The sequence below is a fragment of the Poecilia reticulata genome, linkage group LG22 (assembly GCF_000633615.1).
Source record: "Poecilia reticulata strain Guanapo linkage group LG22, Guppy_female_1.0+MT, whole genome shotgun sequence".
Lineage (NCBI taxonomy): Eukaryota > Metazoa > Chordata > Actinopteri > Cyprinodontiformes > Poeciliidae > Poecilia > Poecilia reticulata.
The window spans coordinates 3,648,475-3,663,133 of record NC_024352.1 but is presented as its reverse complement, the minus strand read 5'-3'; the positions used below and the strand labels follow the sequence as shown (position 1 = coordinate 3,663,133).

The 14,659-nt window shown below is 41.0% G+C and overlaps 1 protein-coding gene across 5 annotated transcripts; it reads left to right on the top strand.

Annotated features, from left to right (window-relative positions):
* The first annotated feature begins 4,366 nt into the window (after positions 1-4,366).
* On the top strand, positions 4,367-14,502 carry cdca4 (cell division cycle associated 4). 5 transcript variants are annotated; one of them, XM_017302598.1, is made up of 3 exons: positions 4,367-4,601; positions 9,390-9,527; positions 11,781-14,502. In XM_017302598.1, exon 3 carries the CDS (start codon positions 11,793-11,795, stop codon positions 12,741-12,743), a length of 951 nt encoding a protein of 316 aa, XP_017158087.1. In that variant the 5' UTR covers positions 4,367-4,601; positions 9,390-9,527; positions 11,781-11,792; the 3' UTR covers positions 12,744-14,502. The 5 variants fall into 5 exon arrangements, with proteins under 5 accessions (XP_017158087.1, XP_017158089.1, XP_017158085.1 ...); XM_017302600.1 differs by lacking the exon at positions 9,390-9,527 and having other exon boundaries at positions 11,784-14,502; XM_017302596.1 differs by lacking the exon at positions 9,390-9,527 and having other exon boundaries at positions 4,370-4,601.
* Positions 14,503-14,659: the final 157 nt, after the last annotated feature.

The window sequence follows — 14,659 nt, the reverse complement described above, 5'->3', positions numbered from 1 at the left end:
CTGTATGTGGGGGAGATGGAGAGGGGACGAGATTTATTTTCTGTTATGACGTGATTTTAAATGTCAGAAGCTACCCATGAATATTTCTTGAGTAGCTTCCTCCTTACTGGAAGCTGATTTATAAACATTATTCATCCTTTCTAATAGAAAATCTATTTTCATAAGGTGTCTTTGCCTGTTCACACGTTATGAATAACAGAGAGCATTTTAACTCATAAAAATTTGATATTATATATTTTCCAGGCAAATAGTACCGTTTTATTCCACAATCAAGTAACTATGTCACCTTTACTTGCCTATAAAAATGCAGTATATGTCGAGCATAACTTAAAATAAATTGGACTTTGCATTTTAAAACCTTGAAATTGACCTCTGTCTCTTTAAGAAGCTCCGGCTCTTTCCGACACTCTGCCGTCAGCAGGTCATCACAACCGTCTTCCATTATGTCATTTACATCCTCTCTTAGGAGCTTGCTCTGAGAAGTAGTTCTATGAGGAGCTCAGTTCCACCAGATGTTTGCTGAGTGCTGCTGCCGCTAGTCTGTAGGGGCGCTCTGAGAAGCAGAAGACCGGCTGTCCCCGCCCACCCTCTGAGATCTGATTGGCCCACCCACATAATTGACATGTAACAGCACTAGGTCACTCCTATAGTTGGAATCGTTGCAAAATAGGCAAAGAAGAAAAACAATAATAAATCTAAATAGAACGTGTGCGAAACTACAAAAAGTGAGAAAATGGAGAAATATAGAAGTTGCCCAAAGGCCATCCAGACCAGCAACAATCACCTGCAAAAATAAAAAGCACAAGGAATAGTTTGGCATGTTATAACCAAAGTCATGTTTTGGGGGGGGGGGGAGTGGCCCCAGTGTTTTTTTTTTTTTAATTAGTCAAGAAAGAAATGTCAAATATTGTTGCTATTCCAATAAAGCAGCGCAGGCTGAAATGGAGAGTTGGGCATCAGAAAAGCAGAAGTGATGTTTGATCTGCAGGCCATAGGTTTGTAGGGTTGAATTAACATATTGCAAACAAATTGTCATTTAACAATGCTTTGTTCTGACTTGTTAGAGATACACATCTGCATGTTTAATCATTCAAAGATCCTTCTTTGAAGTTTATTCTGTACCTCAAAGTGTTCAGCACAATGTAAATAGTTAAAAACTATATTGACGTGTATAATTTTTGTATTTAAGTATTTCTTGCAAAACTGTATTTTTAAGGGTTACATTTTAATAAAAACAATGAGCTGAACCTAGACTATTTGTAACAGATGTGTTTTTTTGTTTTTTTAAAGCCACAGTATTATGTGAAATTGACTTTTTGAGCTTTACATCATGTTATAATGATATTTCCTCATCAAAAAAAATAACTGGAGTGGTGCCTTGAATCTCCTTCGAGGCCTCCGCCTCACAGAGCAGCCGTCCCCTGCACTTACTTCATTCAGCTCCTTCAGACTAGCCAGCAGCAATTGGCAAACACCTCCTACTAGCTACTTCTCACTGGTAAAAACGTTGTTAAAGGGCTAATAGAGGAGAGATGTGATGACTTCCTGAAGGCGGAGCTTCAGAAAGAACAGGAGTTATTAAAGAAACAGACCCAATGTCAAGGCATTAAGCGACAAGCTAAATTTCTTTTAAGTCATATTTTATATGTATAGCATTTTTTTATAACGACTGGAGGAAATATATCCACTTGATTGTGTTATAATCAGTGGTGGGAAGTAACGAAGTACAAGTACGTCGTTACTGTACTTAAGTACAATTTTCGTGTATCTGTACTTTACTTAAGTAGATTTAATAATGGGTACTTTCTACCTTTACTCCACTACATTTTACAGTAAGTATCTGTACTTTCTACTTCACTACATTTCTACAAAACTGTTGCGTTACTCGTTACATCCAAGTCGCATTGTGGGTTTTTTTCCCGTTAAAATGTGAAGTTCAGGGACTTAAGGTGGCGCCCAAAATCCAAGCAATAACGTGACTTAGTGTCTGTTGTCACCCATCGGCTCCACCTTTACTCGCACACGGAGCTCCAAGACATGCGCAGTGGTTTCCTCTGAGCGTCAGTAATATAATAGTACAGAAGCGCTGCATAAATCATAAGATATGGCGACATGTAAAATCAGCAGCGCTTCGCTTTCACAGACGGTGGGGACTTTGTCCAATTTTTAACGTCACTTGGAAGGAAAGCTTAAAGAAGGGTAAGCTCCGTGGACGTGATGCTAGCAAAGCTAGCTGTATTGACTGAGACACATGTTGCATCACGGGTACAAGCGGCCGAAATGGGTTTCCTCCGCAGGGTGGCTGGACTCTCCTTAGAGATAGGGTGAGAAGCTCGGTCATCCGGGAGGGACTCAGAGTAGAGCCGCTGCTCCTCCACGTCGAGAGGAGCCAGTTGAGGTGGCTCGGGCATCTGGTAAGGATGCGTCCTGGACGCCTCCCTGGTGAGGTGTTCCGGGCACGTCCCACCGGGAGGAGGCCTCGGGGAAGACCCAGGACACGCTGGAGAGATTACGTCTCTCGGCTGGCCTGGGAACGCCTTGGGATTCCCCCGGAGGAGCTGGAAGAAGTGGCTGGGGAGAGGGAAGTCTGGGCCTCCCTTCTGAAGCTGCTGCCCCCGCGACCCGACACCGGATAAGCGGAAGAAAATGGATGGATGGATGGATGGATGGATGGATGGATGGATGGACATGTTGCATCTGCGATGACTGACATGTCGCAGATATGGGACAACACTGTGACCAAAGTGCAATATTGTAATATGACATTCATGGACGATCCGATTCTTCTGGACGGATCTTGACTAAGTCCTATAGTACTGAAGCCTCACTGAGAGCCGTTCTTTGTTCTTGTAATGCTCTGCGTACACTGCAGTAGCTATTTTATTTCATTAAAATATATTTATATTTAATTGTTGAATAAATAAAACAAGAACGTAGGAACACAGAGCATGCTCATTGCTCTTTGTTTTCGTCACCTGTCATGGTGGCAGACGTTGCAGCAGGAGGGAGGATGAGAACAGTCACGGTGCTCCTCCTGCTTGGTTCTACTTCCTCCTGCTCCTACTTCTTGCTTATTGGGCCTTGGACAGTGTTCATAGTTGAGCTTTGTTAATTGCTATGTTTAATGGTGCAGACAATTATTATTTCTGACATTGGCAATATGGGCAACCGCCCAGGGTGTTATTTTTTTAGGGATGGCAGGAGACCTCTGTGGATTGTGGCACAGAGATGAAAGCAAAACAGAATGAAGAAGAGTTTGAATTGTCACTGGTTAAATTTATTTCAGCTCTAAGTATTTAATATCTAGGTGGGAAAGTGAATCTTTCAGATCAATTTGAGAAGCAGTTTTGATAGGTGCACTAAATTTTATTGTCATGTAGCACGGGGTGCTGGTTTTGATTTGGTCTTGGGTTCAGTGGTCCAGACTACAACTCTGCTACGTGGCTCCTTGGTTCCATGTCCTCCTCTGCCAGTTGGATTTCTTTCAAAATAAATGTGTGGCAAAAAAAAGTGAAGTTCATGTTATGTTAGGACAGGAGACGAGATGTTTCCATCCCTGAAATTATGATGCATAGAATCATATATCTAAGTCTAAACTATGTTACAGAATAAACGCAATAAACACATGCTTTATCTGTGGCATATCAGTACACTTAATGATATTAGTGATTAGGCAATGCATTCAGCAAGTACTTTTACTTTTAATACTTAAGTATTTTTAAAAAACAGTACTTTTTAACTTTTACTTAAGTAAAATGTTAATGTGGTACTTTGACTTTTACTTGAGTACATTTTTGTCTGTGTATTTGTACTTTTACTTAAGTAAATTTTTTGAGTACTTTCTCCACCACTGGTTATAATATAGATTTGTTGTACTTTTCTTTCAATTGAGTTTGAAGAGGTGAACAGTGCTCCATGCGACCAAAGTGGTGGACTACTTCTGAAAGCAATTGAATAAACTGGATTAATTTAGTGGTATCAGAATATTGGGGTATGAAAATAAATGCACGACACGTTTTCATGTTTTCAATTGTTACAAAAGGGATAATCTCGTGCTTTTCTTTTTCATTTAAAATTACTTACTACTTTGTACTTATAGTTATAATGAAACGTAGAAAACTTCGGGGGTGTGAATACGTTTACCGGGAAAAAATATGTTGTAACTTACAAACGTACATGACATATGTACGGTTCTTCACTAATGTTTGCTAAATGTTAAGTGGTTACAATCGCGGTGGAAAAGGATTCAAATGAGCAAAGGCAGCTAAAATGACTCAATACATGGCTTTAAACACTACACTACACAAAACAAAAAAAATAACAGTCGGCTTTCGATTGTTTGTTAAAAGCGTCAGTCCAGGAGAAAAGCAGGGAGAAATCATTAGAGAGGAATCCCAGGCATATGGCTGGCTTTTGTCGGCTCCCCTCCCCCTCCTTTCTCTCCCTCCTGCCGTCCGCTCCGCAGCAGCAGCAGCAGCAGCAGGACGGAGGTACTTCAGTTTTTGAAGCCGTGGCATGAATGATCTCATCTGAACCTGATCTCCGCTTTCTCTGCCGTCGATCCTATGACCGAGACGGGAATAAAATAACACAAACACGAGGTGAGTACGGCTACCCGACCACCGGCAGCGGTGTTTTTAAGCAGGCACTGGGGTGAACGGCTGTTATTTTTTAGGAACTTTACAGCCCAGTCGCGGCGAAAACTCTTGTTTTCGGCCAGAAAGGAGGAAGGACCGAGGAGGATGGGTGGGTGGGCGCTTTTAGCTCATTAGCTTTCCGCTTCCTAGCGTTGTGCTTTGGAGCGTTTATTTGCGAAATGGAACTAGCGTAAACCAAGAATTTCACAGCTCGGTGTAGATAACTTGTTTACGATGTGAGCGAACAGTTAGCTTGGAAGCACTCCGTGAGCCCGGTTCAGAACCGTAGGCTAGCTAGCCGGCTGTTAGCTCCCAGCGCAAAATGGCCTCATTGTCGCTCGGTGGCTCTGATGCTGGAAAGACAAAGCATGCGGCAGTCACGGCCAACAGCTCTCAAATGTTCCTATATTAGCCTCTACGGGCTTTTATTCGGTTATTCGTTAAGAAAACAACATGTAGTTGGCAGGGAAATGAGAAAGCACTTTAGCTGTCGTATTCAAAATCTCGTTTATTCAAGCGATACAGCGGTATATGAAAGTGCTGGTTTTTCAGAGTGAGGTGGGGGATGGGCCGCGCGAGGAGCCATTGACGTAAAGCGAGGCTGTATTTTGTTTGGCCCCAAAGCGGTAGACGACAAACACTTTAGTGTTTATATTCTAAGCCGTATAATGCTGTTGGTGACAAATCCAAGCATCACTGAGCTGCTATGATCAAAATCAAGCGCTATATGTGTTGTTCAAACAAGTTCCTGATACAGCGGGAGTGCTATACAAGTCTCCATTTTAGGGTTAAACAGTTCAAATCTTGTGTGAAGTAACTTCAGTTGTATATCACTTATATGAAGATGGTACTAAAATAACTTAATGAAACTGTCATGTAAATTATCTTGATCTTAGCCACCCAAATTAGGCATTTGTAGTGGAGGCTATTCAATGTAACAGAGGTAGAGATTAAAAAAAACTAATATGTGCAATTGCTTTGTGGTTTTTCTTTGTACGAGAAATATATTTAACATAATAAGTTTGTCTGGAAATGTATTTACCAGTTTTGCTTTCAGTATCCTCGGTGGTAAAATCCTCTTAATGAACTGCAAATTTAAATACCATAAAAGAGTTTGGACACCATAAATGTTGCTGCCAAGACACCAGCGATTAGCAATCAGTATTTAATTTAAAAAATAAAAGTAGTCCTGAATGGGAGGTGTAAATCATTATAGCTCCATAACTTAAAGGGTTTTTCTCGTTTAATGCAATGAAGGCTCCGAAATTTAAATATTTTGTTTTCGATTGAAATACTGTAAAATTTAGTCCATTCTGAGTTGTACTAAAAGTAATACAAACTTAATTTGTTTAACTAAGTCTAATAAATGAGTTAAAACTGCTTCGAGGATACCAAAGTCCGATTTGAATAAAAGTTATTTCAATTAAAAAACAAATACTCTGTGTTCAATTTAATATTTTACATTGAAGAAACAATTTAATTTCTCTAACAGTTTAGCTCTAATTAAAAATAAAGAAAATCTGCATTAAAACACCTGTGTTGGCTGGTCAAATTTTTATCATTTTTGATTTGCAGTCGGGGCGCAGAAAACAAAATTTCATGAGTATTTGATATTTTTCTGAATTTGTTGTATTAGAACAACAAAATAAGGCTATATGTATGTCTTCTCCCATGTCATCTTGTGATATTAAAATGCAATCTAGCGCAAAGTGCAATCTAGTTGCTGTTTTAATTAAAGCTATTATCAAAACCCCCCAGTTTCAAAGTCAGTGCCTTAAACTTCACCCCGAGAGTTAGGACTCTTATTTTGAAGTAAGACAGGAAGTAGCTCTGATTATGGTAGTGTGAAAGACGAATAATATAATAAAGACGTCATCCATCTTGCTGACATCACGCTCTTACTGACTATGCATGAGTAAAGACTCCAACAGTACTGTGCCTAGCTAACAGTTAGCCTGTGCTAGCACTAAGTTAGCATCTGCTTCAATTTGCTTTCGTCGCTAAACTAAACTTTTTGATAATAAGAATCTAGACTTTTTTAAACAGGTTTCTTTACAACACAATTTAATATTTATGTAATCTTTATAAAAAGCGAGGGCAATTTTTATTGAGTTGCTTTGGCATTAGGACCATTTGAGAATTATACAGATAAAAATCCAAAATATATCAAAAAGTCAAATTTAGCTAGTCGGAGGGATTTAATTGTCAGTTACCAAGGTAGTGTTAGCAATAGAAACTGATAGCTGAGAGTTTTAACAGTGATACATGTGGGACTGATTTAATGTGGTACAAACCATCGGAAGTGCATTTTAGAAGTCATTGGCAATTTCAGCAACTTGGCTTCCTAGCTGTCTTTGATTTCTGTTTTAATTTCTCACACACATTGTTGCCATATTTTGCTAACACGTCTATGATTATTTTCTCACTGTTTGTGTTTTAGCTCTCTGGTTATCTTTTTAAATGACTTTTATCCTAATCTTGTCTATTGCCAGGAAATGTCATTTTAGGCAAGGAAGGAGTCAAAAGGCTTTTCTCTGTACGTTGGAGCCATTGATGTAAATAGATTATAACTAGAGATGCACCAATCAGAGCTGTGGCTGAATTCTGATTGTTTTTTTTTAAAGCTTCGTGCAGTTCTCTTTAAGAGCTATACCTTCTTGCCATGTGCCAGCATTAATTATTTATATCGGCAGCAGCAGTGACATCCCCCTGTGTGTGTGTGTGTGTGTGTGTGTGTGTGTGTGAGTGAGAGAGAGAGAGAGATTTTGAGTTAATACTTTAGGCATACTTTAGCATCGTATGTTGCCATATTGTGGTTACCATTACTAAATATAAAACGCAGGTGACAGACAAAAATAATTTTCTGAATCCTTTTACATCTGTGCTCCTTATTTAGTTTTTGAACGCTTCACTAATATTGAAAATAACTAATATTGGCATTCTTTCCCCAGAGTAAGTGTGTCCCCTCTACAGTCCGGTAGACTTAGTTTGATTGAGGACCAAAACTGCGGCATTTGTTACATTTTCAGCTGCTGCTGTTCACTGCATCAAGCGAATCAAATCTTTGAAAAATCTGTTCACCTCCTCACCTGTGGTGGCGCTGCACCAGGAACCACTGAAGAAACAAATATGAAAACCTCTAAAGAAGACACAGCGCGCAACTTCCTTCTTCGTGAAATGTAAACAAAAATGGAGTGGTGTCAAATTTTAGAGGTTGTAAGCCATTTTTCCTGTTTGTTTCAGTTGTATTTACCCATAATGCCTTGTGCTATAGCACATGCGGAGTGTTCTCCGGTCTGCTTGACGTTCACATATGCATTCAAACTGCACCAGAGTTCACTTCAACCAAACTGAGACCTAAGCTTTTAGGCAGACCAAAGTTAGCATTTTTTTGGTCTGCATCAGAGGTCGGTCACTCATTCACACCTCCCCAAACGAACCAGACTTTCTAGGCTCACGGACTGGAGTTTGATTAAAGCGGACTAAACGGGGCTAGTTGTTAGTGCAAACTGGTTGTGCTTAGGTATGTTGAGGTCACTGATTTGGAGGGAAAAAAAATATTTTTTGAGTTTCTGACTGGAAAATAACCTATTGATTACAGAAAAGCTAATAAAAAAAGTGCTATAGTCACCAGCTGATTTCTGGGTGCATCTCTAATTATAACTTGAAATATTGCTGATTTGGCTCACTCACCTGATCAGAGAAACACAGTGATATTGTTTTTCATACTGTGTATCCATTTTATTGGTGTAATTAGAGTGAAAGTTTGTGGTTTGTGAGTAGAAATTAGGCTCTATTTCCATATTTTCCTGTATATTGTTTTAATTTGAGGTGTTTGCTTAATAGCAGAATCATGGCACCCTATAATTAAAATTTAAAGGAAGAAAGAGCGTGCTGCCTGGCACAGAGTTGTGACTGTTAACCATGAGAGCGTTTGTAGAGCGTTTTAGTTTCACTTTGCTTTCCAAAGAAAGTTCAACTGCTGTTCTTTTTCTATATCAATACATGCGATTTTACTCAGAAATATGTTGTTTTTTTATGGTTATTTAAAAAAAATATATAATGAATGGAACATTAGCACAAGTGGCTTCATTGACCTAAATGCCCTACCCACAGGTTTTTACAGAGGAGACACAGCTGGACACTGTTTTTCAGTCTGGAAAACTAAAATGCAGCTCAGAGCTCAGCCTTCTGTTTGATTCCATCATGTCAGATGGCTTCTTTAAAAATTATTATTGGACAGTGTGGATTTCTTCCTGTAAAAAATGTGTTGAAGTGGTATTTCAACAAGGAAGTTGACTTTTTTTTTTCTTTCTCTGTCTCTCTGTCTCTCTCTCTCCCTTTCCACCCCCTCCTCAGTGAAGAGAAAGTGAAAATCTTGTTCTACTAGTTTTAAAGTCTTTGCGTGTGTAGGCCTGGAAACCTGATTCCCCTTGTAAATATCACTTGAGTCATGGTGGTGTGTAATACAATAAATTACAAATGTCTTTATTTTTCATGTTCTGTCTTTTTACTGATTTGACACACCATATTGATCAGCAGATATATCCTTTTTTTTTTGTCTTGATCGCAGGTTGCCATGTGAACCAGTATCATTTCACTGATACTTGTAACCTGAGTGCTGTTTGTGTTTACTGACAAAGCTCTCTGTAGTCTGTGCTTATTTTGATGCAGCGTCCGCATTTAGTCGGTAACCATGCTATTTTCGGTGGCTCAGCGGTCTGTTAAAAGTGTGGTTGTTCCGCCCAGCAGGAGTCTTGCTTCAGACTGGCCTAAAATGGGCAGAAATGGTGCTGAACAAAAGCTGCTTGTCGCGCATACAAAAGTACTTGAAGCGCTGCAGCCGGGACCGAGCTGCATTGCTATTGCCTGTGCCTCTCAACAGGAAAGGTATAGCAAACTTTTAAGGAAATCCCAAACCCAACCATTTACTTATCACTGTAGTTCAGAGTTGCAGCTTCTTTTTTTTTGTTGCAGGTTATTTGTAATGTCACAACTGCTTTAAGCAGATTTCTTCCTGTCCACACAGATATTACTACACCACTCTAACCTCATTACATCTGTCACTAATTTGAGTAATTACATGACACTTACAGTAGCTCATGAAAGTAATCACACCCCTTGAACTTTACAGGTTTTTCCCCTTTTAAAGAGTTTTATTGGGATTTAATGTGAAAGAGCAATTCACAGTAGGGCAAAATTGTAAAATAGAATGAAAATAATAGTGTTTTCCAAATGAAAATCTACTCCAGTTTCAAAATTTTTGCAGTCTTTAAAGGGTTGGTGTTATGTAAAATTGACAGTGTTTGGGGTTTACATAATGTTTTATTATTATTCCCTCATCAAAACATACCTAGAATGTTGCTTTGATTCTTTCATGCGTGTTTGAGGAATTTTTGAATCTCCCACGGCAACCGTTTGGGGGAGCCTGAATACTTGTTCTCACAAAGCTCCGCCTTTTTACCCATCGCTCCAGAGTTTTAGATGAACTACTTTTCTCCCTAAGAATGGCTGTAAGCAGCATAATGGAGAAGCCATGTTGTGATGACTTCCTGAAGTGTCAGAAAGAACAGGAGCTTCTTAAAGGGACAGAGGCCCAATTTCAAGGCGTCAAGATACAAAGTCATATTTCTTTTAAGTCAAGTTTAATATATATATATATAGCATTTTCATAACAATTGAAAGTAACATTTGCGATATGCTGGAAAAAAGCCACTATGTGTCATTATATGGCTGGAAAATGCATAACACCGCCCCTTTAACAGGGTTTTCTTTCTGACCAGTCTCCCCTACGCTTCATTACTCTGCCACCACTATTTTTTACAGCAGAAGCGATGCATTCAGGGTGGGATGTAGTTTTAGATTTTCAACTTTTATCACAACATTTTAAGCTATTGCAAGAATGAGTGATGTTTTTTTCCCCCCACAATTAATGTTACAAGCTGTCAAACACAAAAACTGACTCCATTGTCAAAATGGACACTTCAGTTCACCAGTGACATTTAATAGACCAGTTGTACTATAATGATGACCTTTAATGTTCTCATGGAACCTGAAGTAGTTAAAATAGCTGAACTTATATTAAGATTAATAATATAAGGTAATCCTGGAGGAAAGTCTAATGCAAAAAGTTTGAGACTGGACAACCGTAAACATAGCGAGTTACAGTGGAATGGTTTAGATTTAGATCGAAGTATACATGATTTAGAATGGCCTAGTCAAAGTCCACACCAAAATCTAAACAAAAAAAGTTTGAAAATTTGAGTTCAAATTTGCTCATGAATCAGTCTGACGGAGGTCAGAGTACTTTGTGAAGAAGGAATAGAGAGAATGTTGATCTCTAGATCAGGGATGTGATGATGTCCAATCTGGGTCGATATCAGTATCTGATATCAATAGTGCCGTTAGACCCGATAACTGATATTTACACTTTAGATTTAGACTTCACTACCATTTTGACACCTTGAAAAAAACAACCACAGTGCTGATTTCAGCACTTAAGTTAAACTCCCCACAATCCTTTGCTGCATCACTATTGCTTTCACACGACCAAGCAAATGCGACATCACCAACCTCCATCACCCCTCCAGACACAGACGGCAACAAATGGAATTAAATAACGGTCATTAATATTGGCCCAGATTTATTTATTGGTTCAATACAAATATTTTAAATGGTTAATATCGGCAGATAGAGATAAAGATACCATAGAATAAATTACCATGAACTTCAGATACGATGAATCTGAGGTTGATGTCGTGCATCCCTCTAGATTTTCAAAGTTGTTCGAGACGAACCACTAAAGAATTGCAGCTATATTTGGAGGGAAAGTATTGACTGGTGGTGCTGAATGCAAATGCACAGTTTTTAAACTTTTCTGCATTGTTTTCAGTTCAGTTCTGTTCTGCTCCCAGTAAATCCCACTAAAACTCTGAGGTTTATGACAGTAACATGATAAAGCGTGAAAAAGTCAAGAGGTGTGACTCCTCACTTTGTGACTCACAAAGTGAGGAGAAAAGCACAGTTTTCTCCTCACTTATATTAGCTAGTGCAACTCTGAAACACTTTGTGGTTGTGAATTTGTCCCTAATGAGTTCCTGTCAGTAGTTCTCACTCTGCGTTTTCTTCCCTCCCTTCCCGCAGCAGAGAGACATCATGTTCCCGAAGGGCACCAAGCGCAAGTTCTCCGACTCTGGAGAGGAGGCGGTGTGTGGCGGCGGCGGTGGCGGTGATCAGGGCCCCTCAGCCGCCCCGGCCCCGTCCCCGTCCCCCGCCGCGGCCCGGACACTGTCATCGTCCTACAGCCTGCAGCGGCAGTCGCTGCTCGACATGTCGCTGATCAAGCTGCAGCTCTGCCACATGCTGGTGGAGCCCAACCTGTGCCGCTCAGTGCTCATCGCCAACACAGTGCGGCAGATCCAGGAGGAGATGACCCAGGACGGCACATGGCAGATCATGACCCAGGCCCTGGCAGCCGCCCAGTGCCCCGCTGACCGCTTGGTGGCCACTGAGGTGCTGTGCAGACAGACTGAGGCGGCGGCGCAGGCCAGCCAGAGCCCCAAACCTTTCTCCGTGTCCGGGCTGGAGGAGGGCTACCACTCGGAGGAGGTGGTGATGGACGGGGACGCCGAGGCGGAGGTCGCCATGTCGTCCCTGTCGCCCGTCTCACCTCAGCTGTCCTCAGCGTCCTACCTTGCGGGGCCGTTTGGGATGGGGCCCTGCTGGGAGGACGACGAGGAGGACGGCGACTGCGACGAGGACGAGGAGGAGGACAGCGAGGAGTGCGCGTCGGAAGGCGAGGACGCCGAGCGGCACCACCTGAGAGCGGACTCCAGGACAGGGGAGCAGGTCTTCGGGACTTTTGAGATCAAGCACCCAGCGCCGCCGTCCGACCCGGCGCTGGAGGAGCTGTTCTCTGACGTGGACCCGTCCTACTACGACCTGGACACGGTGCTGACGGGCATGCAGAGCACCCCCAAAATGGGGCCTTACGACCTGCTGGAGAGCCTGTCCTCTCACGGGCCGACGGCGCTGAGCTCCAGCACCACCTGCAGGTCCGACCTCAACGAACTGGACCACATCATGGAGATCATCGTGGGGTCCTGAAAGCGATCCCAGACTATGCACAGAACAATGTGCGTGTTGGTGGTGATGTTACAGATCCTTCCAGGTTTTGGGAACAAGGTGGGGAGCGAAGGGGAAGGGGGTAATCATGGAGAAGGTCTGCTTTCAGACTGCAGAGTGAATGACTTTTGGGTTTTTACATGACCAGGGAGCAAAGTTAGCGTCCCGCTTTGTCAAACCCTCCCGCGGTCTTAACAGACGGGGTCATTTGGATGCCACATGCTTTTTTTACATTGTGCGCGGTCACACTGACCCTGCGTGTGCTTTTGAGAGTTTTTTTTCTTTTTTCCCCTTCCCTTCCCCTCTCTCCAACCGCCAACATCCTCTTGTGCGTCGTGCTAAGACCGTGGGAGGGTTAAGAAATGTCCAAAACCTGCGACTGTCTGTGAGAAGGCAAAGATAATTACCTACACCGCGATGCATTCTGACTTCCTGTCGTTTCCATCTCGTTCAAGCTCTTTCTGGTCCGACTCTTGCCTTTTTTTACGTCCAGCTCTATTTATTGTTACATGGACCAAGGAACAACTCGCCACACTACATGCACCGAAACAGAACAAATTGTAAATCCAAATCTATGAATCAATGCATATTTTCCTAGAGATTTGAGCAGTTATGAATGGATTATATGTAAATGTACGTATGTGTATATAGAAATATATTTTTTTGCATTATACAGCTTGCTGGGGTGTTGGTCAGGGGGTGGGTGGGTGGGAGGGGGGATTTTGCGAGCATCATTTGATATCCTTATTTTCTGTCCCAAGCGGTTTTTAAAGGTTTTAATGTAGCCGGACTGGAGACGGTGTCTTCCCGTGGACTGTCGACGCGCCGCTCTTTCATTTCTGCTGAAGCTTCACCGCAGAGCAGGAACTCACTTCCAGCCACCGAACCAGACGTGGCTCAGGAGTTTTTTTTCTGTTTTTTTTTTTTCTTTTTTCAGTTTACAGTATCCAAGTGACAAATGAAGTAGTTTGGCTGCTGCGCTTTTAATACAGACCCAATAATGGCAAGAAGCAGCTTTTTTTCCCTCTCTCTCTCTTTTTCCTAAAGCATCTGGGGAAAACTGCATCGAGAAGCCATATTTCTTTTTTTTTTTTTTTTTTTTCCTCGTTTGTTGCTACAAATGAGGAATCCTCTGTGTTAACCCATCTAATTTATTGTTTATTTATTGTATTTATTTTATCTAGGTACAGACATGCCATATTGACGTATCAATTCAACCACCAGGCCCGGTGAAATTGTATTTATCGAGAAAAAAAAAATTCTTTTCCCGGTTTTAAATGCAGTACCTATTTATTCCTCATTTTTATGACTATTAGTAAAAAAACAAAAAACAATAATAACCGGGTTAATAATAAAGTTACTATGCAGCTCTGTCATGTTTCATAATGACCGTATAACTACTCAAATGTCCTTAAATTCCATTATGCAAACAGTTATTTCTCCAAATCTGTAGAAAAATAAAAACCGTTTTTTCTTTTTTTTTTTTTTTCTTCCCAAATTGCTTCTTATGGTGAATAAAACATGAACTCAGGCAAATGAAATGTATTGATTAAAATACAGTATTACAACACGCTGAATACCTTACCACAACACTCCTGAAGGATGTCACTCTAGTCTGAATAGGAGCTAGAACTTCAAAGACGTAATTATCTTTGTAAAATGTATGCATTTTTATATCAAAAAAAACATTGTAGCATCTTTGTACATATTTTTTATAATAAAAGGTGCAACTATTAAAGTGCGTTGTTTGCTTCCTGACTTTTTCCTTTGCAGCTCTGCAGCAGATGCTTGTGCTAGATATTAAAGTCCCACTGAAACGCTTGAAGTATGGAAAACGGTACGACGGCACATTAAGGCCATTGAGGATGGAAGGAGGACATCTCCACTGAAAAACGCAT

What these genes read in the sequence shown, in the direction of transcription:
- cdca4 (XM_017302600.1), top strand. Translation starts at nt 11,793, where the DNA reads ATGTTCCCGAAGGGCACCAAGCGCAAGTTCTCCGACTCTGGAGAGGAG.